The sequence below is a fragment of the Nesoenas mayeri genome (assembly GCF_963082525.1).
Source record: "Nesoenas mayeri genome assembly, chromosome: 5".
NCBI lineage: Eukaryota > Metazoa > Chordata > Aves > Columbiformes > Columbidae > Nesoenas > Nesoenas mayeri.
In genome coordinates this window covers 7,887,383-7,914,473 of record NC_137548.1, presented here as the reverse complement: position 1 = coordinate 7,914,473, position 27,091 = coordinate 7,887,383, and the positions used below count along the sequence as shown (strand labels likewise).

The window sequence follows — 27,091 nt, the reverse complement described above, 5'->3', positions numbered from 1 at the left end:
AGAATATGAATAATTACATTTGCAAGACTTCTTTTATAAGATTAGTTTCTATTGCTCCTGCCCCCAAACCAGAGTAAAACCAAGTGCAATATCTTTAATCCACGTCTGATACATTTCTTTGGGCTTTTCTTTTCCCTTAAACTCAGTTTTACAAAAATCAGTTACCAGATTCGGTGATGTATTTTGTACCTTGATTCCAATTTCTGAGTCACGCTGTCCTCAAACTGTGGCTGCATTTTTTCCACGCACGACTCAATGAAGTCAATGAGGCTTTTCTGCTCAGCTGTTTTTGCTTTCATATCCTGTGTACAGAGAATAGCGTGAACAGTAAAATCAGTTGTGTGCACTGTATTAATCTGAAATGATGATTGTGCTTTTCCAATCACATTTTATGTTATTTCATTTAGCAAAGAAATTAAGAACACATCTATCAGAATAAAATGCAGTTTATATGTAACCATGAGTTTACCAAACAAAGCATTTGTGAAAATGTATATTTTTATGGGACAGATTTTTTCCTGAGCTAAAGTTTTAAAAGCAAAGCCATCAGTCAGAAACAAATTATGCACATATGGAAATCCAAAGGCCATCAACTGCCATCCTTATACAGAGAAAAAGGCAAAGGAAAATCAGGACTTGCTCAAATATGAGGTTGAGTTCCTTTAGTTAAAAAGAGAGTGAGTTGCAAGTGAAAAGTGAGTAATTTTAGTGGCTCAGGCTGGATAATTTTCTTCAACTCTTTTCTAACAGCATGAAAAGGGCAAAAGCTAATTTTAAATTAGCAAAACAAAAGGTGTTTACAGAGCACAGACCACCAGAGGATTTTTTTTTAATTGTGTTAATGACAACCTTAAAGTCATTGTGAATTAGCCCATGGGAAAACATTCACAAAGCTTTAGCTTCAAATTCATCTTCAAAAGGAATGTCAATATACGGATTCAGATTTCATAATACATCAATGCTTCAAAGACAGGAGATTGGAGGGCTGGGTGATGCCATCTGAATCATTATGATACAAGGCAAGTGGAGGGTACCATCCAGCTTTGTAGAATTACTAGATCTTTTGGACCTGGAATTTTAGGGGTGAGGTCTTTTTCCATCATGACAAAATCCTTCAGGAGAAGGGTGTCTGAAACCTATGCTTGACAGAATGGATCCCACAGCAAAAACCGCAGCGGGTGCTAAATGCAGCTGTCCCCTACACCCACAGGGGATGCGGAGCAGCCGGGCTCCTGGGCAGTAGGAGAATTACCTGTGGGTGCTGGAAACCGTTGTGCCACACGTGCGGCTGTTCAGCAAGAGCAGCCTGGGATGTGCTGGAGCCATCTGAGTGTAGGATGTCAAAGGGCTCTGGGTTGATCCTCTCCCTGTTGTGAATCTGTAAAAGGAGAGTCATTGTGGGAAGGCTTCCAGACAAGACAAGAGGGCAGAACCCGCAGGCACAGTTTGGGTAAATGGCAAAAGTGGAGCTCTCTCAGACTTACCATACATACAATCAGCAGTGCAGGAAACACAGATGCTACTCTTGCAAAGGTTTCTGTCCAGTACAATTTACTGAAAGTCTGATGCATTCTAACCTGCTGCTGAAGTCCTCACATTTCTCTCCCTGACAGTGACAAGGCTTGTTTTGCTTTTCCTGTCAGCAGATTAATTGATGCTAAAGCTCCGTTCTTATTGTTTGACCAAATTATAGGGATGTGAAATTTATGCTAATAAATTTGGTCATGCAGCTGGATTTTCTTATCTGCCGGTGCTCATAGAGATATTTCAACAGGAGCCTTTACCAGCGCTAATCCTCTCCTGGGCCATGCAAGCTCCCTTTTACACTGTGCTTTTACAGAACTGGAGAGACTGTGGCTGCTTTTACACAAACACATCAGGTGTGCTTCTCTGGTCCCTTGTACAGCAGAGTGGGAATTAGCTTTGAAGCTGGGAGTTACTGCCTCAGCCATTGGGAAACTCAGCAAAGAGTGTGCAGCTGTGGTGCAGGAGAGCTGGCAGTCACTGCCCTTGCCATTTATGTATCCTTCAAAGAGAGATGTACTGCTTAAAGGTCTCTCTGCTGTGATACTGTCACAGAGAAATATCATGGAACTTTAAAGGTATTTAAAACAAAACAAAACTTTTTATCCTTTTCCTGTACTCTTTGCAAAATCTTGACCTCTGTCACTGAGCACTTAAAGCAGAAAAGATGTTGTTCAGAGACTCATTAAAAATCCACTACTTGACACAAACTATGAATAACTATACAGCACTATAAAGTAGAATAATAGCAAGACTGACATTTCTGATTGACTTTTCTCCCTTCCTTGCTTCACATGGTGAGCTGTAACTGTTCGTCTGCAGCTACAGCACATTAAAGCACCATGACTCCCTCATTATTGGTCTGCAGAGCATCCATATACTTTACCTGCTCTTCATTGTATGTGTCTTGGAGCATTGTCTGAACTTTTTCCAAATTGCACTTCACTTCATTCAGCTTCAAGGAAAGAGCCTCTGTCTGTTGTTGGTAGTCTGCACTATGTCCACAATCTTCCAGTAAAGAAAGGACCTTCTGTTCGATCTCTGACAACATCACCTAGAAGGGACAGCAGTCAATTATTTATTCTTAGAAGCACAACTCTCCTTTCCTGATAACATTTTGAAGCCAAGGCTCACACTTTCCTGGTCTGAAAAGAACAGAAAGATACAAGCAAAAAGAGAAACAGTTGCAAACTCCCTAGATTTTCTCCAATATAGCTGCTTTTTATTCTGAACGATTAAATAAATTTTATACAAACTTAGTCTTAAAACTGTTTCAAATAACGGCCTCTGCAAGAAATTTTATTAACTCAGATATAGAGTAACAAAAGAGGAGAGCAGAAATGATAAGACTCCATTTAGATGCAACCAAGATGACAACACACTGCAATGAGGAGCAGGCAGTGCACAGATTAACCACATCACCCTTTGGCAGAAATGATGCTGAATTACCAAAACATAGTAACGTTACCATGTGTCAGCCAGGCCATTGTAAACTGTTGGCATCTGGTTTTTGATTCAAACTGCTGTGAATCAAAGTGCATCTCTGCATTACTTTAAACTCATGTTTTTAAGGCCAGTGTGGAGACAGGTACCATGGCACAGCTGCAAAGTAATTACTGCAATAAATTAACTGCTTTACATCATATGTCCGTCTCCAGAGACTGCTTCTGCTTCACGCTGAGTGTATTTTTCTGTGTAGATCTTCGCTAGGTTAGAAAAACCTTCCCTGCCACCAAGTTCACTTCTAAACATGGAACCAAACTGCTAAAAGCCGACAGGAATTCAGCAGCGCTTACAGCTGCCTGAAGGCTGCTTGTTTTTACTGCTCGGAACTGCTCTGTCAAAGCCTGTGCTGACACAAACCCCGAATGGGATCCAGACACAGCCAGCTACTTGGGTGCAATCAGGTTCCTAATTACCAGAGTTCGGCGCCCGAGCCCTCAGCAGAATCACAGCCTAAACCCAGAGGCATTTCTTGGCACGCACTCAGTTCCTATTAAAAAAACCCACCCAACAACAACAAAAGAGCTGGAAATATCTCCTAGTATTTATTTTAAAATGGGGACATTTTGTTATTGGCTCCTTTACGATGAGTGAAGTTCGTTGCTTTAGGTAGACTCAGTGCTTGAAGAAAACTGGTCCACCAGACTGACACTGCGGGGAGCTTCAAAGCATCACGCCTGCAGGTTTTCTTTTAATCTGCATACCACAGAAAAGAGCTGCGTGCCAGGACTCCCTCCCACCCCAGCTTCTCATGCCAGCCCTGTTTTCCTCCACCCATTTTCACCAACAGGTACCACCCACTCATTTCCTTCCACTGCCATCCAGGGCTGCCCTAGAAATACGACAGGAGGTCCAAATATCATCACTGCTCACAGAGGTAAGGGGAAAAGCCCCCATCTTTCTACCTATACTGTCAGCTTATTGCAAGAATTTACAAGCTTGGAAGCTATCTTACACCAGTCTTTTAAATGACTCTGACAAAAATAGGAAGTGAAAATGGCTAAAGACAAAAACAAACAAACCAACCAACCTCAAAACCCCTTTTTTTTTCTAGCTGATCTATCATGCTCGAGACCAATGAAAAATTGCCTTTTAGTAGAGGATTCAAACTATACTGAGCCATGTTTCTCAAAATAATCCAGAGAAAAACAAAGCTTTAAAAATACTCCAGAGTTCCACCTAAATCCCCCAGATGCATAAAGTTCTCAACTCTAAAACCAGATATTTTAACTAAACCCTTGGAAAGCTGCACCTGAAACTGAGACCAAGTGGTTACCTGTTTTCTGCACAGTGTAATGAAGTCAGTTAAGCCAAGAAGCAGTAAGCACAGCTTTTCTGCAGACACACACCCCAGGGAAGGGCAATTTGTTTGGATGGCAGCAGCAAACTGACCGCTCCATCTTACCTGGTAATCAGCAAGCTGTAGTTCCACCATCTGCTGCATTTTGGGGGTCCGGTGGTCTGACCCTAGGGACACTTTAGTTTTGTCTAGCCATTGTTCCAGCTCGGCAACTTGGGCCTGGCACACCTGGAGGATCGTTTCTGGCTCAGGCCTACCGCCATCCACCGCGTCCTCTGCTTTCCCTCGAGAGCCCCAGGTGGCGTTTGGGACAGGAGGCGGCGTGTCGCTCTGAAGCAAAGCACATGAAAGAAACATGGTTATCTATCTAGTTTTCTTCTTTCTTTCTTTTCCCTCCCCTTTCCAGTGGGAAATGTTTAACTTGCACACTCACACCACTCGGCCACCGTGTTCCCAGATTGAAAATTAAAAAAAAAAAAAAGGAAAAGCGAAAAAGAAAGGGAAAGTCGGCAGGCAGGAGATCCGGGATCTGGTGTAACAGGTTTCCAGGCAGGGATGGGATCTGCCCTTGCACAGGTTTACCTGAGCGCACAGGAAGCGGGATGACTCACGGGTAACCAGTGCTCCCCTGAGGAGAGATGTTTTTCTGTGCGACTTAGATGTGAAAGCCGCGTAGTTTAAAGCTGTAAAGCAGGCTGTTGGGCAACGCTTATAAACTACCTGCATGTTTACTTCCAACAGTCAAATATGCTTTATTCAGGCTGTAGGTCACACAGAAAAAAAAACAGTGTATGTCTTGTTTGCCCTGCTTTAAGAAGCAATATCACACACTTCCGTAATAAGAAGTCTAAAGTACTTGGAAATATCAGCAGTTGTTTGGAAGGCTGTACAGGTATATATATACCTCCACACATGCAAATGCTGGTACTTAGAAAGTACATGAAGCAAAACACCATAAGAACAAAACTACCTGTAGATTCCCACGGCTCTAGAGCATATATTCAGGTATTCAAGATGGTCAGTGGCAGTGTGCAAGCACCAAGTTAAAATGAGATTCGGAAGAAAATCAGAGAGCAAAAAAGCATTATTTCAGCTATCAATGTCTTTCATTAATCATTACTGATCTTGTTTGCCTCTGAGATAGTATGGGACAGTGCCATTAAACAGAGAAAGCAAATCTTGAGTATACAGATTCCAGAACAGTCTAAATATGTCTGTTGAGGTATATGTGACTGAAGAAACAAAAAAATACAAGGTTACTTCACCTGAAATTTCCCACATGAATAATACTTCGTATGACTCCCTTTCGTCACACACGTATGTGTACACAAGCATTCAGATTACCCTTATGGCATGCTCTGCCCCTCCCCAGTTAGACATTGTTACTGCAGTAAACTTTATCCCCTTCCTCTCCAGAAATAGAAACTCTGATATGTAGCCAAATCAGTGGAATAAAACAAACCTGTGTTGTCTGCACAGGTATTCATGTGTCCATCATGCATTTGTGTGTGCCAAGAGTGATGCCATGGAATGGAACAGTTACCATGGCTCAATTGTCAGACAGTGGAATCACAGAAGAATCATAGAATGGTTTGGGTTGGGAAAGATCTTCTAAGCTCACCCAGTCCAACCCCTGCCATGAGCAGGGACATCTTCACCCAGCTCAGGTTGCTCAGAGCCCCATCCAGCCTGGCCTTGAACGTCTCCAGGAATGGGACATCTACCACCTCTCTGGGCAACCTGGGCCAGTGTTTCACCACTCACATAGTGAAAAACTTCTTCCTTATAGCTCGCCTAAATTTACCCTCTTTTAGCTTAAAACTGTTACTCCTTGTCCTGTCACAACACGCCCTGCTAAAATGTCTCTCCCCACCTTTCTTATAGGCCTTTTTTAAGTATGGAAAGGCCACAATAAGGTCTTCCCAGAACCTTCTCTTCTCCAGGCTGAACAACCCTAATTCTCTCAGCCGGTTCTTACTGGAGAGGTGCTTCATCCCTCTGATCATTTCTGTGGCTCCTCTGGCACCTTTCCAACAGGTCCATGTCTTTGCTGTGTTGAGGACCCCAGAGCTGGATACAGGACTCCAGATTATTCCATAGAATCACAGAATCTCACCAGAGCACAGAATCACAGAATGTCAGGCATTGGAACGGACCTTGAAAGATCATCTAGTCCAATACCCCTGCTGGAGCAGGAACACCCAGATGAGGTTACACAGGAAGGTGTCCAGGCAGATTTTGAATGTCTTCAGAGAAGAAGACTCCATAACCTCCCTGGGCAGCCTGTTCCAGTGTCTGTCACCCATACTGAGAAGAAGTTTCTTCTCAAATTTAAGTGGAACCTTTTGTGTTCCAGTTTGAACTCATTACCCCTTGTCCTATCATTTGTTGTCACCGATAGGAGCCTGGCTCCATCCTCCTGACACTCACCCTTTATATATCTGTAAACATTAATGAGATCACCCCTCATCTGCTCCTTCCTATGTCACTTCCTGCAACTGGAAGGACAGAAGAAAAAAATTACTTGTCCTCCAGATTCCCTAACAGTCCTAAGGCCCGGAAGTCTCCTTTGATTGCCTGTGGACTACACATTGGAGCTTCATCACCACCCACATGGAATATCAGGAATGGGTAACAGTCTGAGGGCCGTACCAGGCTGGGAAGTTTCCTGATGATGTCCTTAACCCAGCCCCCAGGGAGGCACCAGACCTGCCTAAGAGGAGGGTCTGACCAGCATATTGGGCTCTGTTTCCCTCAGAAGGGAGTTACCTACAACTATAACTCGTCTTTTCTTCCTTGCCCAGTAATTCAATTTTTTTTCTGAATCCTAAATTGTGTTTTAGGCTGCTATAACTGAATTTGGAAGCAGGTATGTTTGCATGGGAGGGACAACATGCCAGAGAGAGGAAATGGTATCATGTAGCAATCACTAAGGTGGAATTATTTAATTTAAGCATGCAATTAATCTCTACATGGAGAACATAAATATAATCGACTGCATAAATCTCTAACATACACACATCTCTAGGGAAAATAAATAGATTTAACATTTATAAAAAGAAATGTCTTCCCATCTCCAAATAGTAATTGATCTTGTAAACAAACCATTTAACAAAAACAAACAAAAAATTCACTCACTACAGGGAGCTGTGTAGCATATGGAAATGTCACAGAGTAGCTAAATACTGAAGTGGAAAAGACGTTGCAAGCAAAAAAGCTGTCTGCTACGGTCTGAGAAAGAAGGCCTTCTCTAAAAAATCCTCTCTAGTTGAGCAAAGGACGACCCTGGCTCACAGCCTGACCGCTCGCTCTCCACAGACCACAGAACCACCATGTCTGGCTCAAGAAACTGCTCCACTGAACTTTCATATCACTGTGTCCAACAGGCTCTGGGTGACACTGACAAAATACAGTGGTGATGCATAGAGGTGCCAGGAGGGTGTATGATGTCTTGTAAGGCTCCTGGAAAGCCAAAAAGTTCAGCTGGAGGTTAAGTCTCTTGAATATAGGTGTCTAAATCCCTATTGGACTCAATGGAGTTTTACTCAGTGCAGCCAGGAGTTTGGCTCAGCCTAACACAGATAAGAAATGTGAGCTCAGCTGAACTGCTCGCTCTGCTTGGCTACTGCAGCAACTCCATCTCTCGCAGCCACAAAGGCAGCTTAGACATGTCCTGCACATTCAGAGACCAACAGCAGCACAGCAGAGAGAAAAATGTATGTCACACATACAATTACATCATCTATAATACATTCACAGGAGGCTACTTTTTAATACCAATATAGAATATCTTATGCTGCTGGCTGGGGTTTTAATAGTTTGTTATGTTTTTTTAAACTATGAATTAAAGGTTAAGTATGATGGAAGGAGTCAGGGCGAATGGGAGACAAAGTGACCTGGGGGCCTGCTCCTGCCCCAGGCAACGACAGCTTCTGTTCTTCCATGTTCTAAACCCAGGAAGAGCTGAGGCTGCTCCGCTCCCAGTCTGCTGCTCCTGACCTTCCCAGAGCATCCAGGTCTCTCTCCATACACTCTCTTGTATATAACCTATAGACTGCTGCCCGCTCCTCCCTTAGCCTGTGCATACCTTCCACAAAGCATGAACACATAGGAGTGTCAATCTCCTTAATTTCTCCTTTAACTGCCACTTAAAAATCCCATAGTTGATGCATGTTTATATCACTTGAACCCCTCCATTCATGCCTGCATAAATACCAGCATCTTATTTCCTGAAAACACTACTTTTTTCCCTTGCAAATTGCATTTCCAATGAGCATATAAAAATGTATTTATTATCACCTAAAGCAGCAATATGAAGAGGCCCACAAAGGGTTGTAGGTATCCTACCCTATCATAAACATTGCAACAAACTCCAGTAGCATAACCATAATGAAACGGGACCTCTGCCCATGAGGTAGGTTATAGAAAGTAGGCTGGTTCAGCCTACCTCAGGCCTTCAAACTCACCGTAGCCTGACTGCCATCACCCGTGCGAGGGCCTTCAGAGCTCTGCAAAGTCTGCAAAGGTGTTCCCTCATCACGTTTACTGTGTGATTGCATTATCTCATCCACATCCTGTAGAGAGAGAGGCAACAGTGGAAGTATTTGTATCATTATTGCTTTACTAGGCTAGAGAAGCCTCAAAGAGCAGCAGCCACTCAACCTATAATGGTCCTGGCCTGAGAGTTTTCAGAGAGAAGTTCTCTTACACCTTCTGTATAACATTGTTATACAGAAACTAACAGTTGAGCTATCACAACATTATTACCATGAAGAGAGCAGAATGCCACCAAAATTGTAGCTGAGTGTCTTAGATGCTGATCTTTTCATGTACCAAGAGAAGCTCTTCCACAAATCATCCCCCAACAAAATGCACATTTTACAGCCGTTCCAGCAATTAATGAAATAAATTGCTGCTACCAAATGTGAATTTCTATCTATAGGGTTTTTGTCAGGCTAGAAAAAATTAATATAGAATCACAGGATAATCTTGGCTTGAAAAGACACTTAATCTCACTGAGTCCAACCAGTATGTGTAACAGGAAAAGAGATTTTAAATGGCAAGTATGATATGGAAGATGGAGGATCTGAATAAGACTGTCATGTCCTGCATTTCCACAGTAATCTTGCTTTGCAGACTTCAGCAATACCTAGGACTTCCGCAGACCTTTTCCACAAAGATGAGTTCCCATGTTCGTGGAGATAAATCTGATTCCATTACCTGAACAATGCCATCTGACAAGGTACCAGAAGACCAGGAGGCTGCACTGTCTTCCTTGTGCCTTTCATCATCTCTTTCTGAAGGCCAGAAGCTCACATCTTGCTCTGTGGCTGCACTTCCCTTTGAAAGCAGCAACAGCTCAGCATTAGCTTGTGAACAGAAGCTCAGATATTCCTTCAGGCAATGCAAAGGACTGTGAAGTACTTTGCTCTCCTTCTGCCTTGTTTATCTATATTGTGTTTTCCAAATCTCCCCTTCTCCCCTTTTCTCTGGCTGTATAGCTCTGCTGCAAGATGAATGGCAGCTGGATGACACTGATAGTTTTCTCTACCAACCTCAGAGTATCCCAATTTTTTTTACACTATTTAAAAACATAAAAAAAAAAAAAAAACCAGGGAAAAAAAAAATCGTCTTTCTCCAGTCTTGTCCCCTAAAAAGTCCTGTATGTAAAGAAAACTGCACCAATGAAGGTGAAGAATCGGAAACCTCAAAACTGAAGTGCTTTGATCAGAGTACTAAGACATCACCTGTAGCCAAGACGTTTGGACTCTTTCACACTGTCTAGCCATGGAGTTTCATCCTTGCCTAGCCTAAGGCAATGCCTCCAATACTCTATCACCTCTTTGCCACATTTCCTTTTGATTATTCTTGCAATGATGTAGCAAAAAGGGTAATTAATATCCATAGCAAGGACTTCAGAGAAACGGAAATTCTTCAAAACTTGGCTGAGGCCACCGTCCCTTCCAGGAGATACAGATGACAGCAGCTGGTCACCACCAGCCCAGGCAGTCTGTGACCTGCTAGGCAAGCTGTGCTCAACAGCATTTCTGCACATTCCTGATTTCATTCATCTTGTTCAATCTGTAGGTTGCAGTACAGTGTGCAGAAAGTTTCATGGATTTTTTTTTTTCCTCTTTTTCCAAAAGCTATTAACTTTGTTATGAAATTTTCCTCCCCTGCAGCTCACCTGGGAATTCACACTCCCCAGATTCAGAGCAATCTGCTGAGCTGTGTCTCCAAGTTTGTCCCATTCCCCCAGAATCTCTCCTATTTTAACTTCATTCCCAATAGTGTGACCATGCCCTTTTTTCCCTAAGCTCAAATACACAAATAATTTTGGTTGTTTCTTTAAAGTTTTCACATTTCAGAGGCTGCCTAATTCTGACTGAACCCAAACCCCACATGTAAACTTTGGCATTTAGACTCATGTTTTTCTACTAAAACTTCCATGAAGTAGGTGTTACTCTACAAGCAATCCCACCAAAGCAGGATCACAGAATGAGGTGCTGTGTAATACTGGTTTAGTAATATTGGTAGGCTGGCTCCAGTGCAATTTCTTCGATTAGTATCCTACAGTGATAATAGATACTTCAATTTGTTCTGAAGTATTTTGGATTTACACATTTTTCATAATTTGTCCTGTAGCAAAATCTTTTATCTTACATAAACAGCTGTGTACATAAGATATACTGAACTCACCTTGCTACGGAATGAAGAGTCTTCTGATTCTTCATCTAAGGAAGGCAGAAGAGACATAATTCCTCTTTTTTTCAACTACAAAAATACACACAGAGAGACAACCCAATTATACGTGACAATAACAGTAAATGACTCTACTGCTTGTAAACCAAAAGAAAGTTACCACTTGTGGTCCACTTTGGGAGAAGCACTGAACATCTGCCACCCTACATTAAAGTAACTGAAAGCTGCAGGTACTAAGCACCTCTGAAAACTGGGACTTTTCTCTATGCTGTAGTATTTCAATATCACAGCTATAATTGCAATAAATTTCATTTTGCTCCACGAAAACAATTTACTGAAAATCCCAGAAAAACTCATTATCAACAACACTACACATCGAGAATTTTGCTGTTGATTGTTTGGTGCAAACTTCATGTTGGATCCGCTTCTCCTAAATATAAGCAGAGGTAAACTTCTCTCCTGCCTTCTCTTAGACACGCATCACACTCAGTCCTTCTGGGAGCATTCAGAAGCACAAAGGGGAGGAGAAGCAGTATTGATTCACAGCTGCAGGGGTGCTCCTCTCTTACACGCCACTCCTCCTGGAGGAAGAAAGGTTATTTACCTTCCCTCTTCAGCTCTCGGTGATCACAACGTGATGCTCCACTTACCTGCTGACCAGAAACATCAGTCCCAATCAAGTCACTGTGTTCCAATACAGAAGCTGTGGGTTCGTCTCTTGATTCAGGCACTTCTTGCTGTAAGCGCTGGTGAAGCTCAGCCATTGAATTCTTCATCCTGGTAAGGATATCTTCCTTTCTTTGGCACAGCTTTATAATTTCTTCTTTTACAGCTTCCATGCCTCCCTAAGGAGCAATAACATCTGTAAACATCTATTTTTTTACTTAACCAAACAGGAATGTAACAGATCATACCAGCAGCACATCTTACTGGGACAGGGGGTATTTGACTTTTTTCCTTTTTCTGGGCATTGGGACAGTTCCCCATTGCCACTGCAGGAGATGTCCAGATATATGCAAAACAGTAGCAGCAGATTCAGCTCAAGACAGCACTTGCCACCTGTAACGCAGAAGCTGGTAGTCTGGAAGGAAACGGGAAAGGCTGGATAACTAACTCTGACTAGGTCCTACATAGCCATGGGAATACTAGTTTCCTTTGGGACAGAGGGAATGCAGCTGGGTGACATTACTCTGTGTGTCACAGTAGGTGATGTTGCTTCCAACTACCTTCTCTGGAAACCTGACACAAAACACTTGGGATAGCCTTGATGAGGGCAAAGACAGCAATGAGGGTAGCTCAAGGTTGAACCTGCTGATTCTGGCCTAAAAGAATGAAACACAAACCATTCAGTGGGTTTTAGTGACGTGGCAAGGGACAAAATTATCCCATGTCTTTGAATGTTATATAGGGAGAAATGGCCCCCAACAGAGTACTGGGTTTGTTCAGCCTGGAGAAGGGAAGTTGAGAGGAAATCTAATCAATGTTTATAAATATCTCAAGGGTGGGTGTCAAGAGGATGGGACCAGACTCCTTTCAGTGGTGCCCAGTGACAGGATGAGGGGCAATGGGCACAGACTGAAGCACAGGAGGTTCCATCTGAATATGAGGAGAAACTTCTTTACTTTGAGGTGCCAGAGCCCTAGAACAGGCTGCCCAGAGAGGCTGTGGAGTCTCCTTCTCTGGAGACATTCAAGACCTGCTTGGACACATTCCTGTGAGATCTGCTCTGGAGAACCTGCTTTAGCAGGTGGGTTGGACTGGATGATCTCCAGAGGTCCCTTCCAACCCCAGCCATTCTGTGATTCTGTAAAAGTATAAGGAAAATACTTAATGTTCTGTAGGGATTAAAAAATAACCCAAGTAACTCTGCACTAACAAAGGGGAAAATAAATCTGTCTTGGTCTCCTCCCTGGCCATGACACTGTTCTAGCTAGTGCTCTGCCCTTAGAGCTTTCTGCTAGTGCCTTTTCTTACCACCCAGTCTCCAGGTGAACAAAGGAAGCACAAGTAACAGAGTAAGACAGGGTGGGGAATAAAATGCACCACTCACTTCATTACTGAAAGTCCTAAAGCTCTTTGAAGCATTGTTGCTTGCTCATAAAACTGAAACATGGCTAAATATCCCATTGCACACTAGGTTCAGTACATCAGAGCAAGCTTTGATGCTAGACTTGAAATAATAACAGTATTGATTCCACACCATGCTCTATCATGGTGTGAATAACGCCATGCAAGTAATAACCTGTGACAGATGAAAGCAGTGAGACTGCTGGTTCTGTCTTGACTACAGCTTCTTCTGTTAATAACATTAGTGTGGCTGCATGACAGGGAAGGTGGAGGTAGGAACCCCAGTGAATTTTCAAAGAACATGGGAACTCTCCTCAGATAAGGTGTTTTTTTCCTTTTGTATACTCAAAAACACAAGGTAAAATCTTCCAAAGGTAGAGGAAAGAAAAAGTCACCTGTGGCATATTTTTATAAATGTCCACTAAGAACAGCATTTCTACTTATTTCATTGTTGGACGATACTTCACAGAGTATGTTTACCAGTTACCAGCCAAAAACCTCCTCAGAAACCAAATCTTTACTAACATCAGTTCATCTGAAGCCCCTCAATAAGATGGGCAATTCCATTGCACACTTCTATTCTTGAAATGCTACAATTGTGAAACAGGTTTTCTTCCAAAAAAAAGAGATTTTAAACAGAAAGCCCTGCATTCAAAGACAAAAACAAGTAAGAATCAGGAAATGAGTCATGCTTAGTACTAGCATCAAGCCACCAACATCCAACCACCTGAAAGCAGAGCAGCTATGTACTTAGGAACCTACTAAGTGATTATAGTTATTAGGCAAGTACAACGTATGTGTATTAACTTTATTGTGACTGCCTGCAAAAAGCTGAGCATTTCAGAGGCACTTTACAAACAGTTATTACACTTAATTAGTAATTTCTTGACTTTCGGAGTGCTGTTCTTAAAACACAACTTATTTTCCATTAAATAATCAATTCATCCATTACAGAAAGCAGCTGACTGCAGAGAGAAAAGCAACGTATGTTTATCAGTTGATAAAAACACAGTGTGGCAGTGAGGACGAGGAAAGGAGTCTAAAGAATCTAATCTTAACCAGAATCACCAAAAGTACCACTGCATGGTCAGTGATCAGAAATGGACTCAGTTCTCCCCTTCGGCACTATCCCAAGCTGTTCCCTCAGCAGCATTAGCAAGATGCTGAGCTATGAGTGCTGTCTATTTTCTCATGAGAAAACTGTCAGCTGCCATGAAAGGAGCACTCTAAATTTCCCTTAGAATTTGATATAGGTACGAATGACACATCCAAGTCAATAAGTAGTATATTATGAAAGATATACCCAGCTGGGAAACTGATATTAATTCTAATATCTCTTGGTATATGTCAACTTACGTATGCATAGTCACACTGTGGCATGCAGTTGCCTGCTTGGCTGTGGTGGGGAGGGGAAACACACTGCTATTTCTCAGTGTTCTGCATCATCATGATCAGTGTTAGTCAGCACAAGTAACAGATGTGAGAGAGAAAACAATGAAACCCACCTCTGGACAATGAGCCTTCTCAGCCAGTGGCTGATCTTCATGTGATATTTCAACCAAGTGGTTCTTTAAGAACTGTTTCAACTTTTCAATCTCTTGCTCACATTCTTCTGTTTTCTTTACAGCTTCCTGTGACATAGTAATCCTCATGAATAATTTTGAAGTAGTACAGAAACAAACTAATCAGTAATGCAACAAACTTGTACTGAAGAGTACTGAAGCCTCTTTTGCAGCTGTAGTTAAATGTAAGAGAAACTGTGTTTGTTTGACTAACTTTGCACAACCCTATCTTCGTTAAGTTTATTACTCAATTGCTAAAGACAAACTAACTGCTCTATCCGTAAGTCAAAGTACGGTGCAGTATTGTGCCTGGGAGCACATCCTTGCTTACTCCATAATAAGGCTATGAATTTGGCTGTAAAATGAAAATGCAGCATGTTCAAACACATTCACTACAATTAAGAATTGGTTGGAAAACAAACAAAAAAAAGAAATTACAGGGTTTCATATCAAGTTAGAAAGCCTACCTGGTTTTTATTGGTGCTCAGGTCTTTACTGCCAGCTAGTTCTGCACTGAGCAAAACTGAACTGTGCTGTACACCAGGCAGACACTGCAGCTCAGAGTATAAGCCAACCACAGTACCTGACAATTTGAATATTTCCTATAAAAATGATAAGTATTTCCACTTTGTGTGAGCTTCCTCTTCTTACATGACTTGCAGGAAAACATATTATGTGTTATAAACAGCCAAATTCACTTCTACTCATTTGACAGTGACAGCAAAATGTCATCAACCCCCACCCCATGCAGAAATCAGCAGTCTCCCCACACACATTGCTTATGTTTGTCAGCCACAGCCTTTCACGATGTTTTAGGTATTTAAGAAATTGATACATCTACAAATCAGAATATTTTGTGAAAACATTCAGTTTGCAGAATGTTTAGTGGCTCTGCATTTTCCAACCCGTGAGCTGAGAACCAAAGAATATCAAAGGATTATTCCTCAGGTGTCTGCAAAAGGTGACAAAGAAAATGCAGCCTATTGTCAACAGGCTTGAACTTACTCTGCCAACAGCAGCATCGGAACAGCCTGACGGGTTGAAAAATCTCTCTGCAAAATGTGCACAGACTCTGCCTTTCAGAGCAGAGTTTCTCCTGCGATGAACAGTAACAGCGCCATTTCTTCAGTCACTTCTTCACAGTAGCACTCCCTCACAGTGAAACGCAAACTAATAAGGTTCTAAATGATTATTTTTTTCTAACAGGTTTTAAAAGGAAGAAAAAACTATTTTCCCCACTTTACAAAAAAAAAAAGGCCAAATTGGAGAGGAAAGTATTTAATTGTGGCCTGTAAACTTAATGCTGTAGCTGAAGAATGAGAGGAAAAACTAGTAGGTCTTCTGTTCAGTTTTAATGAGAAACTAAAAGGGAGATTCTCTTACCCATACCTTCACTTCCACATGAACAGGAGGGTTTATTAATAGGCAAAATGCATCATAATACCTCTATTTCCTTGACTAACTATAGAATATTAATATTTTTTATGTAGACTCTAATTTATTTTGTCACAGGCCAATATGTGAATTGAGCCACTTGCCTGAAAATAACTCATCTATTTGCTGCTTTCCACTGAGGGTCCAAAAAAAAAAAATCTCATTTTATCCTTTTCCTAATATAACATAAATTATGCCATATATGTGGGACTGAATCTCTTCCAAGAAGTGTTGCCTCTCTTTTCAGTTATTTCCTGCTTAACATCTGCTCCTTACTTTTCATATTGTGGTAATGCTAGAAGAAAAGGCCCACCTGCCCGTAGCGCTCGTGCAGGCAGGCATTGTGTTTGGTATGGAAGAGCTTACTAAAAATGAGCACAGTAACTCATCAGATATGCAAATACCGCCACTCTCTTGCACAGAAAACCAGTAGGAGCAGCTGCGGCTTCCAGCTCCTCTTCCTGATGATGTTATTTCGGTAGCGATAGGTGTGGTACTTGACAGGCCATAATAAAAAACAGAGGGCAACACTCCGTACAGATCTAAGTCACCTAAAATCCTGCCCCAAGGCATTTCTGTTACCTATTACAGGTTTTCTTTTTGTTATACTTTTTCAGGTGTTGCACTGAAACTTAATTATACAAGCTAGTAGCACGATATCCTATTGCATCACTGATAGCAAAACAGGAGCAAACACATCCAAACACTAACATTTCAAAACTAATCCTCAAGAAAAAAATAACTATGTATATATTTGTACATGAAGCCTTCCCCCCATTAGTTTTCCTGTCTAACAGCATCCTTACTACCTTTCTAAGGCAGCACTCAAAATGCATCCTTTAACAGCTTTATCCTTTGTTATGCCTTAGCTAGTGCTAGACTTGTATTGTCCTACTGCTGCTTTCAACCCATTCAACAGGACTGCAAAATCCTTTTTGCACAGTTTGATGTCCCAGCTGCCAAGAATTGCAATTTTTCCAATCTGTTTTCTCACAAAGAAATTTCACTCAGCAGATTGTTGGATGCCTGTAAGATAAAGGCAAATGCTGAGCAAAAAAAGGCTACAGCTGTTTCAAAAAGGAGAAAAATCTAAACCTTGACCTAATACTCCATATAAACCAGTTAGAAGCCTCATGATAACACTTCATAATTACAAAGAAGCCTGTTTCTGATGTTTTCAAAGTGTTTTGAAAATTCTCGAGTATTTAACCTGTTAGCTCTCTGAAAAATGTATGGTTTTTTTACCACATCCATTTTTCAGACATAAGAAATTGTATGGACTAAAAAAAAAAAGATTGTAGGGGTCACATGGACCTCACATAGTCATTCCTTCTTTCTGAAACCCAAGTGTGCATTAGTCATGTAGCAGGTCTGAGTTTTCTTTTGGTGTGGTGCCCTTAATTTCACAAACTGAAAATCAAAGATGGACATCCGTGTTCTAGCTGCCACTTGCGTCTGCTTGTCCTCGGAAAATGCTCAGCAGGAAATTACGTGTTTTAAAGCATTCTGCTTTACTGTCATTGGTTTGGAAAATCAAATCAACAAAGATACTGCACTATTTTTCCAGGTGCTGGTGTCATCCTGCTGAGAAATAGATGGGTCACGTGGGAATTCTCATATCTCTGCTGACGTGGGAACACGCGTAACCGAACTCCAGATTGCCTCCAAGTATATGTACCCTGGGCAACGGAGCGTGATGCAAATATCCCTGAATTAAAACCTTCCTGAGCTGGTACAACCACATTGCTCAGTGAAGTGCTGCAGAGATACTATTGCAGGTTTGCAGTCAGCATTGCTGATTCATAACCCTTACTGCCCACGAGTTAACACCCACTGGCCCCCCAGCACTGTCTTCTCCTGCAGCTGTGGGTCATGCCGATGCTGTTACATCACTTCTGTTTCCAAACCTGGTCCAGCCAACAGCATCTCCAAGCCCCCTGTCACATATTCACTTATGCAGACACATCCTTGCATGGGACCTTCTGAGGGCAGGAGCTGGCCTGCCTCAAAACAATTCATTAATCAAGTGACATTGGCAGAAAATGGTCACTTTCCTGGCTCACTGATCTGAGAATATAATCTTGAGGAACAGACTTCCCAGCAATTTCTATCTCATGGCTTTCAACAAAGAACATCCATGTTCAAGATAAGTTTAAGGACTTGAACGTTGCCGATGTGAGCATCTGCATATAACACTGGACTTCAATCACCAGTTGTGCAAACCTGGGTATAAGACACTTAGGCCTTAATTTCTTCTACAATATGCTAAAACACATGGTGTCAGTTTTGACTAAATTGGAAAACTGAAATGGATTTCAAGACTATCCAGTGTGCCTCGTTATAGTATCAAATTACAGAGAAAAAAAACAGAACCAAAAGAATCCCCCAAAAGTTTTACATAGAAGACAAAGTAGGTATACTAAATACCTGTAAAAACAATATTGTCTAGTGATCAAAATTATTATAAAATAAAGATAGTTTAGGTGATAGCAAAGAGAGAAAAAAAAAATCAAATACCTCCAGTAGGTCATTTTGTTCCTTAGTAATTTTTTCTAATTTCTTCAATTCTCTCAAGAGTTGTCTTGCTCTCTGGAAGACGGAGAAAGGTTGCGTTTTCACCCCTGGTAGCTGAAGTAATTCTTCGTAGGACTGTATGCGAACAATGGTCTTCTGCATGGGACCAACGTGGTCAAGTATAACCTATTAGGATAGAGAACAGATGATGGATGTGATACTGAGTACAAAAAAACAACCCCAAAAATGTATACTACTGTCATGATGTGGATAGGTTTTATTTGGTGAGATTCTTATTTAAGAAAGAAGGATATTTTAATCATGGAATAAATAAGTGAAAATCCATGGTGAGGCTGTCTAAAGCAAGAGGAAGATATAACTTACATTTACAATTTTGCTTTTTCTGCATATACATACATAAAGTTTGCACAGCGACAAAGAAAGGGTCACAATCACATTGGTCACTGTTTACTAAGTGTGTCATTTCAAAGTAGCACATTTTTAGCACTAAAGACAGTTAAAAAACTGATGCAAACCCTTTGATGTGACTTTAGCTCACTTTGCTTTTCCTTTTTTGTGATGCAAACCAGTCATGAAATGTCCTATGTTAAAGCTAGGCATTTTATGATGGCCCTATGAATGGTCTTATCAACACAGCTGAAATGATGTACTGCGATGGAAACCAAGAGAAATCTCTGAAGATGGCTTTCCTCTCAAAGACCATATCACAATGGCCCAAGTAGATGCAGTTTACAATCACCTTTATCAGTTTTGGATGAACAGAAATGTGCAGTTTCATACCACAATACATATCTTATGGAAGACTCAGTGATCAACTAAGGAAAAATGGACTCCTAACTTCAGTTCTCCTAAAGAAATATGAAATCCCTCTGAAGCCACATCCAGCTGAGAACTTCAGAAGAAAAAAAAAATAAATACAAAGCACCTCCGGGCCTTTTCATTACTAATATTCTTGCTGAATTCCCTCTCAAGAAGATCTAATATTAAAAGGCACCACTTGGAATAGAGATGCTTATTCTCTTATTCATTCAGCATTTTTTTTTGTTATTAGCGTACTATCCAGGCTTCAATTTAAAATCAGGAAGTAGGTGAATATTATTTTCCAGAACAAATATTACTTAGTTTTTCCATAGAATGTGGCCATTACAAAATCATTATCTGGATAACAGAGCTATGAGAGGTACAACTATATATATATATACACATACTCTCTCTCTCGATATATCTATCTATCTATCTATCTATCTATCTATCTATCTATCCTGAAACTGAACCCATGCTTTTTGCATTTCAGTCACCTAACAATGTGGACTGTATTTGGTAGAAAAGAAAAGACACCATAATGCTTTGCTCAAGCAGAGAACGGAAAACCATTTGGCCAAGGTATCTTCGCGGTGAAGTTCCCGCGTGATGAAATGGTTTTATGGTAAGTCACTCTAGCCTACATTTCCAGAAACATCTGCTAAATTTTGCCTCAATTTTTGGAAAAATAGGCCCTGATTTTCAGACTTTCAGATTACTTACTGTTTGATGCTAAGTACAATGATCTGCAGCAAGTGTCTCTGAAAGTCAAGCCATAAACTTTCCAAAAATGGAGATACTCAAATATGGCAGGTATGTCTGACAACACAAGTTCTGTAGTGGAGCTCTCTATGGGCATGTTCTCACCAGTACTTTAATTTCAAATGGTTTCGTTCAAACCATGATTGTGCTTTTTGAAGAGATCTCCCAAGAGCCTCACCTTAGGTTGTCTTGGACCATGCAAACCGGATTCCTTTCAAATGAAACTAAAGCAGAAGATATGCTCTAGAAGAGCCTCTGAAGACACTCAGCCACTAAAAGATGTCTGTTCTACAGGATCAGCCCAAGGTAAGCCCCCAAGACACATACAACACAGACAGCAGGTCCTCTACACAAAGTGTTGTGCCCTACCAATGTGTTCCTCTTGGATTGCACTGCTTGCTACTTCAGAAACATGTAGCCAAAATCATGACTGAAATAACACTTTCAATCTTTGATCTAAGAGTTAGAATTCGTGTGACAGTAACATTTCCAAGTCATACACTAAAAATTTATTCATGGTGGGTTGCAGTCACAAACCAGCCTTATGCTTTTGAAAGCGTATTTATGCTCATTTATGCGTAAGTATATAGGAGGAAAAGCCTATATAGCAGTTTTCACAGACCTGTCCATGTTTCAGTTGGTCTTTAGGAGAAAATTCTAACAGATCTTCTGATGACAGGATTGTCTTCATTTCGGCCATGTCCTTCTCAAACACTTTCACATGAGATTCAACAGCATCCAGTTCCTAGAGTTTGGGAAGAAAGAATGTTTGTAGATAGTACAAATACCAAAGCCAGCTTGAAATTCTGCCTTTCACTTAAATTTAAAAAGAAATAATACTAATAATACTGAAAAACAAGTGTAGCATGTGCAGGATATGTTAATGGATGTTACCAAGCAAAAGACTAGTTATTGTAAATGATGTATCACCATAACTTCTGGAGGAATTAAGTATCTAAGGTCACCTGGTCTGTTTTAAACCCTGAATATGAAACTAATCCTTAAAAAAAATCACATTATAAATTACCAGTAGTGACAAGACACTTTTCCAGTGATGATAGCTACCAGCATAGGAAATAGGTCTAATTACACTGTTGCAGCTTCCTATATGAGAAGTCCTATGTCAAACGGAAAATGGATCCATATACAATGCAGCTGCTTGTGAACTCTCATGGAGAGAGTCACAGAAAAATTAGGTTGGAAAGGACCTTTGGAGGTGTCTGGTGCCCATCAGAGCAGGTTAATTTGGGGCTTGATCCTGTTGAAATTTAGCTATGTCCTAAAAAAATTCCTTCGTAATACACAGACGGAATTTCCTTCGTTATAATTTGTGACTGATATTGCTAATCTTTCCTCTGCACACTTCAGGAAGAGTCTGGCTCTATCTTTTCTATAGTGTCCCATTATGTAGCAGCAGACAGGAGCAATGTCCACGCTCCCACCCCCAAACCATTTCTTCTCCAGGCTGAACTGACCTGGATTTCCCAGCCTTTCCTCCTACATTCTGTGCTACAGCTCCCTGACCACCTTAGAAGCCTTCCTGGACTCACCCCAGGTTTGTCTGTGTCTTTCTTACACTGGAAAACCTACCCTGTTTCCCCCAAAATAAGACCTACACCCCCAAAAAGGCCTAACATGATTTTTCAGGGTGCTTGAAATATAAGCCCTACTCCAAAAACAAGCCTTAGTTACAGTTCATTAAAAAAGCCAATTTAAATAGTGTCCAGGCAACCATACCTGTAAAAAAGTAAGTTTTGCAGCAAAAATTAACATAAGACCCTGTCTTATTTTCAGGGAAACAAGGTAATACTGAGCACAGCACCACTATTGCTCAGGCAGGCCAGGATGCTCTTGGCCTTCCTGTTGCCAGGCCACACTGATGTGTCATAGTCAACTTGCTGTGCCCCAGAATCACCGGCCCTTTTGGCAAAGCTGCTTTCTATCTGGTCACCCCCCAGCCTGTATCAGTGTTTGGTTATGTTCCCTCCTGGCTGCAGGACTTTGCATTTGCCTCTACTGAACTTCAAGATGCTTCTGTCAGCCCATCTCTGCAGCTTGTCCAGGTGCCTCTGAACCGCAGCCCTGCCCCTCAGCAAGATAAGCCCTGTTCATTTGTCTGCCAACAAGCCCTGCATTTCTCCTCATAAACAAGGAGTTTCATCAATACTCCTGAACTTTACAGCTTAATTAGAGACCAAACACCTTTTGATGGTTTATTTCCAAACAACTAATTTCGTCACTTGGCACACCTACTAAAACCAACACACCTTTTTTCTACACAGGCAACATAAGCTGTATTGCATAACGTATGATGAAGCTCTGATAAAAGGCACTTCTATATCACCCAGACTTACATCAGCCACATTCTGGATCTGTGGAAGGATCTCTGCTATCTCATGCTGTAAAGTCGCCACTTGATCATCTATTTCATTCAGCTGTTGCATTACACGATCTGTTTCAAAGACCGGTGTCAGCTCCTCCAGCTCCAAGTAAAAACTGTGTAGAAGATTTTGCTTTTGCTCTGAGTCTTCCAAAGCCATCTGGAGACAAAATATGAGCTTAGTTTGATCCATCAATGGTGAACATGAAAGTTTCATGGAGGACCAGAAGGAATCAGTTTTAATTTCCTGTATGTCATTGAGCATTGCATATATTCCAAAAAGCTCAGTTCAGACTAAAACACTTCACTCATAAGGGAACCGAACAGCTGCATCCTGCAGGCAGAAAACTGAGAGGCTGATGCCATTATTTAAGGAATCAGTTAGACAAAATAGGTCCACATGAGCTTGACGAAAGGCATGGAGGGGAAAACTGAAAACTCAGAGATGTCTCACCCCCAAAAGAAAGAAAAGTATGAGATCCTGGAGGAGATTCCTCTCCAGCTCGTGTCGTGGTCAGGCTGACCCCAAGTACATGAACAGGACACATCAGACACCCAAAAAGGGTTTTCTGCACACCAGTCTGCAGACCGCAGATGTAACAAAATGCTCCAGAAAATACCTGGCCAGCTCTGCATGATGGGAAGATTCTTCCCATCTCCTGCAGCTAATGGGATGAGTTTTTGGATTAATTAGAGCAAATGTCTTTATGAAGAACAGTAAGAGTCGCAAGAAATACATGGGATCCACTTGCCTCTGTGGTATAGAAAGGAAAGGACTGAATGCACGCCTCAGCACTAATGCAAGCCTTAGGTGCATTGCCGAATTCACTAGTTTCCCAGCCCAGAACACATAAAATACTTCAAATCACCAACACAGGAGACAATAAGCTTTTGTCACAAAAACATTCAAAGATTTTAGAAATCACAATCTCCCCATTGTGGCTACATGCTCTGTAACATATCAGACCACAATAGTCAGCTAATTCTTGTAAAGAACTCTTATTAGTTTTAAGACAAAAATCTATGTCCAGAGCACCATCTTTCTCTCTTGGCATAAGCCAAGAAGTGCCTGTATAGAAAACTCAAATTTCAAATATGAAATTGCCAGAAATTGTCTTGGCATTTGCCTGGCCCTGATCTTCCCTGTAATATTACAAACGTTTGATTCTTAAAAATACCAACCAGAATTACCAGACACAGTAAGAACTGCCTTCCAAACTGCAATTCACTTCAATGTTTCCACCTGTCACACAGACATCAAAATACCATTTTACCCTTTTTGGGTAAAACACACACTACAGATAGTACCAAATATATTCAGGCAGTAAAAGTGATTATAGCCATACAGTACGGTAACAGAAGACAATCACAAATTTTTTGAAGACGGAGGTACTACAGTTCAGCAGTTTGACAAGACAGATATGTCCAGCCTCAAAAAGTATCTATATTTAATGTCAGCTAGAACTATTTTTCACTTTAAGTATTTGCTGAAAACAGTAAATTCTTTTCGTCAGTAAGACTTAAGAATGCAAAATTCTGTCTGTAAAGACCAAGTGGTTCTAACAAGACCATATATCTGCATTAGCACTTACCTGAAGGTCATCAGTATGTTTGCGTAAGCTTTTTGCAGAGTCATGTTGAGCATCCGCTCTCAGCAAGCAGTTGGTGTTTTCTATCCAAACTTTCACATTCTTCAAGAGTTCATCATATTCTTCCATCTTGTTGGCAGCCTAGGGAATGACAGGATTTTACCAAAAGGCACAAACGCATTTCTATTCACTGTATAGGATATATGCATCTACGGACAAGATTAAAAGAAAACTAGATGCACTTCCATCAAGGTCAGTTAAATTAGTATGGTGAAACAAAGCTACGAGAAGCCAACACTCGTACAGCATGCTTTGGACTCTTTACTCATTTCACAGTCTTTGATGATGTTTTATGTAAAGCCTTTATTTTGGTGGCGCTTTTTTGTTTCGTTGGTTGTTTTTGTTTTGTTTTATAAGATGTAACTTAAAAAAAAAATATACACTTTCATGTACCTTGTTTAAAATGGCAGTTCTGCGCTCAGCGAGTTGCGAGACCTGTTGGTACTGCTGATGGGGGGTCACTAAGATATCCATCAGCTCCTGTGCGTGGCAGGAATCCTGCTCCACTATATCATGCACTTCTGCATCTAGTTCATTAAGTTTGTAATGCCAAAGGTCCAGCATATCCCAGATTTGCTGCATGTGGAGAGAGGGGAAATGAAATATAAGGTCAGGCTCAAAGATAACAGCAGTTATTTGTTCTTCACGTGGGTCTGTGGAATTGCAAAGATTTTGGAACTGATATGATGAGAACAGAACACTCTGAGGCTACCGGTGTGATTCACAGTTGAAAAAAGCACATATTTTCCTGTGAGAAAGAATTGGGAAACATTCACAAGCTAAATGCTTGCTTGTGCTTCTACTTCTACAGACATAGAATGAATGGAGGGCCAATTTACGCTCCTGCTAAAACAGACTTTGTAGGAACAACCAAAAATCTTTTAACACCCACCAAATTTTTTGGGAAGATTACCTTCTGAACTTCTTTGGCTTTTGCAATGTTTTCACTCTTCTGTTGCAACATCTTTTCAATAGCTTGAAGGCCGTTGTTGATAGTTTCTGCTTTTCTTTTCAGCACATACTGAGGAGATCTCTGCAAGATTTCGAAACTAACCTGTCAGAGTAAAGAGAGAACAATAGGGGAGATTACAAAGATTTGCTTGTTTTGGTGCACCACCTCCTCAAAAATATTAAAATTATTTTTACGTTTCTCTTCATAAATCACTTAAAAACACAGAAATGGAATTACATTTGCAGGGAGAAGCGTTAACGCGAGTACGTTCAATTTTTGCATGTTGGTCAATAATTTTCTCTCATTTAAAAACAAGTGAAGAAAGGCAACCCCTGAAAAAACAAACCATAAGACACCGCAGCTCCCTGGGTGCTTCAGTTCAGCTGCCCCGTTCTAGTCTGTGACACAGGCTGATTGTGTTACTCCATGGAAAGGGTCACACTTGGATTCATGCTGTAAGAAACCTGGAATGACACCTTTATGTCTCAGCTGGCAGCTATTACTTCCATGTAAGAAATAAGGGAATACGGAAGTGCATCAATATATACAGCAGATTTCTAAATGTAAATGTAGAGTTTTATTATGAAAATAAAAGGCTCTGAGCCCCATAAAGTATGTGGAACTTAATGTGACTCTGCAAAACTCCACAGAAATAAATTAAAACAAAAAATGGTACACTGCGGGTCCTGATTTTCTATGTAAAGAGAAAAATTTTCCATTAAGCTGAAGTTAAGTAATTGCCTGAGCACAGAACTGAGTGACACATTTAAGGTACCAGGTTATGATGGACTAGATGAAGTGCAGGGAGTGAGAAAGTCCTTGCTCTTAGCCCAAAGTGACATCTTTTCTTACTAAACTCTGCTCACTTTTATGGTCAGTCAAGCACCAGGAAACTGTTAAATCATGGTAAATTCTTTGTGTGCTGCAGACATAGGGGTTTTTTGGCATATGCACATTGCACAGCTTCATGCTGCATTGATGCAAAAGATTTCTAGTTTAGTAGTTATTCTGGTTTGAAGCTCCTAATACTTATATTGTTTTCTAAGTGTGAAAAGCAAATGTTATCTAGTTTCCAGGATCAGTTCTTCCACTCTAACATGTAATGTGTGCACTGGCATAACCTTTTATCTTAGTGAATGAAACAGTAAACTGCAAAAAAAGAAACCCCAAAGCATAAATACTTTTTACTTCCCTTCTCCTTCCCTCTCTCATCCGAAACACTGATTCCATCTTGAAACAGAAACCACAAAGTTAACCAAATTAAAACTAACAAGCTGTAATGAATATGTCTCCAAATATTTAATGCAACATAAAACGAATGATCTGACAGACACTAACAAGTAACTGGATTTCAAAATTGTTTTATTAAACTTTCTAATTTTATCAAATTAACGGAGATTTAGCCTTTAAAATTAGCATTAAACCTTATTGTTTCTGAAATAAGAGAACAGAAAGCTTTTTCCTATTTTAAAAGTAACATAAATGAACAAATAACAATAATAATTGCACTGGGTTAAAATCTGACCTCAAACTTACAGTATTACCCCATTTTCCTATAACTTCACTTTCAGTTAACTGTTTATAGCCATTGTAGATTAAAAAAAATATGCAAAAAGCCAAGGCAGTGTTATTTAGTTATTTAAATTCCTTGACTATTTCTAATGGAATGCAACCATGTCTCAAGGGGTGGTAAAAGAACCATGCCACAATATACTACCACCTGTGCAAATTAGATTAAAAAAATCCCGTTTCAAATTCCTCTTTTAACACAGTTTTGAAAATTTCTTCTCAGTTAAGCTATAAAAACTTCCCAATCACCTTTGACTACTAGATCAGTTTGAGAATCGTGCTGGATAGAAGACAGGATCCATATCATACCCGAGGCTTTATTGCGACAGGTTCTGCCCTGTCTTCTTTTAA

General features: G+C 40.7%; 1 protein-coding gene across 1 annotated transcript in view; it reads right to left on the bottom strand.

Moving 5' to 3' along the window:
• SYNE2 (spectrin repeat containing nuclear envelope protein 2) overlaps window positions 1–27,091 on the bottom strand; it is a gene marked incomplete at both ends in the record, with an annotated part of 173,278 nt that overhangs the window by 72,090 nt on the left and 74,097 nt on the right. The window contains 15 exons of the mRNA XM_080344595.1: window positions 190–302; window positions 1,253–1,378; window positions 2,411–2,578; window positions 4,433–4,657; window positions 8,794–8,901; window positions 9,548–9,667; window positions 11,027–11,101; window positions 11,680–11,874; window positions 14,602–14,727; window positions 18,610–18,792; window positions 20,813–20,935; window positions 22,545–22,730; window positions 24,163–24,300; window positions 24,613–24,795; window positions 25,133–25,273. Coding sequence (XP_080200721.1) covers window positions 190–302; window positions 1,253–1,378; window positions 2,411–2,578; window positions 4,433–4,657; window positions 8,794–8,901; window positions 9,548–9,667; window positions 11,027–11,101; window positions 11,680–11,874; window positions 14,602–14,727; window positions 18,610–18,792; window positions 20,813–20,935; window positions 22,545–22,730; window positions 24,163–24,300; window positions 24,613–24,795; window positions 25,133–25,273 — 2,210 coding nt within the window. The remainder of the gene's footprint in view (window positions 1–189; window positions 303–1,252; window positions 1,379–2,410; window positions 2,579–4,432; window positions 4,658–8,793; window positions 8,902–9,547; window positions 9,668–11,026; window positions 11,102–11,679; window positions 11,875–14,601; window positions 14,728–18,609; window positions 18,793–20,812; window positions 20,936–22,544; window positions 22,731–24,162; window positions 24,301–24,612; window positions 24,796–25,132; window positions 25,274–27,091) is intronic.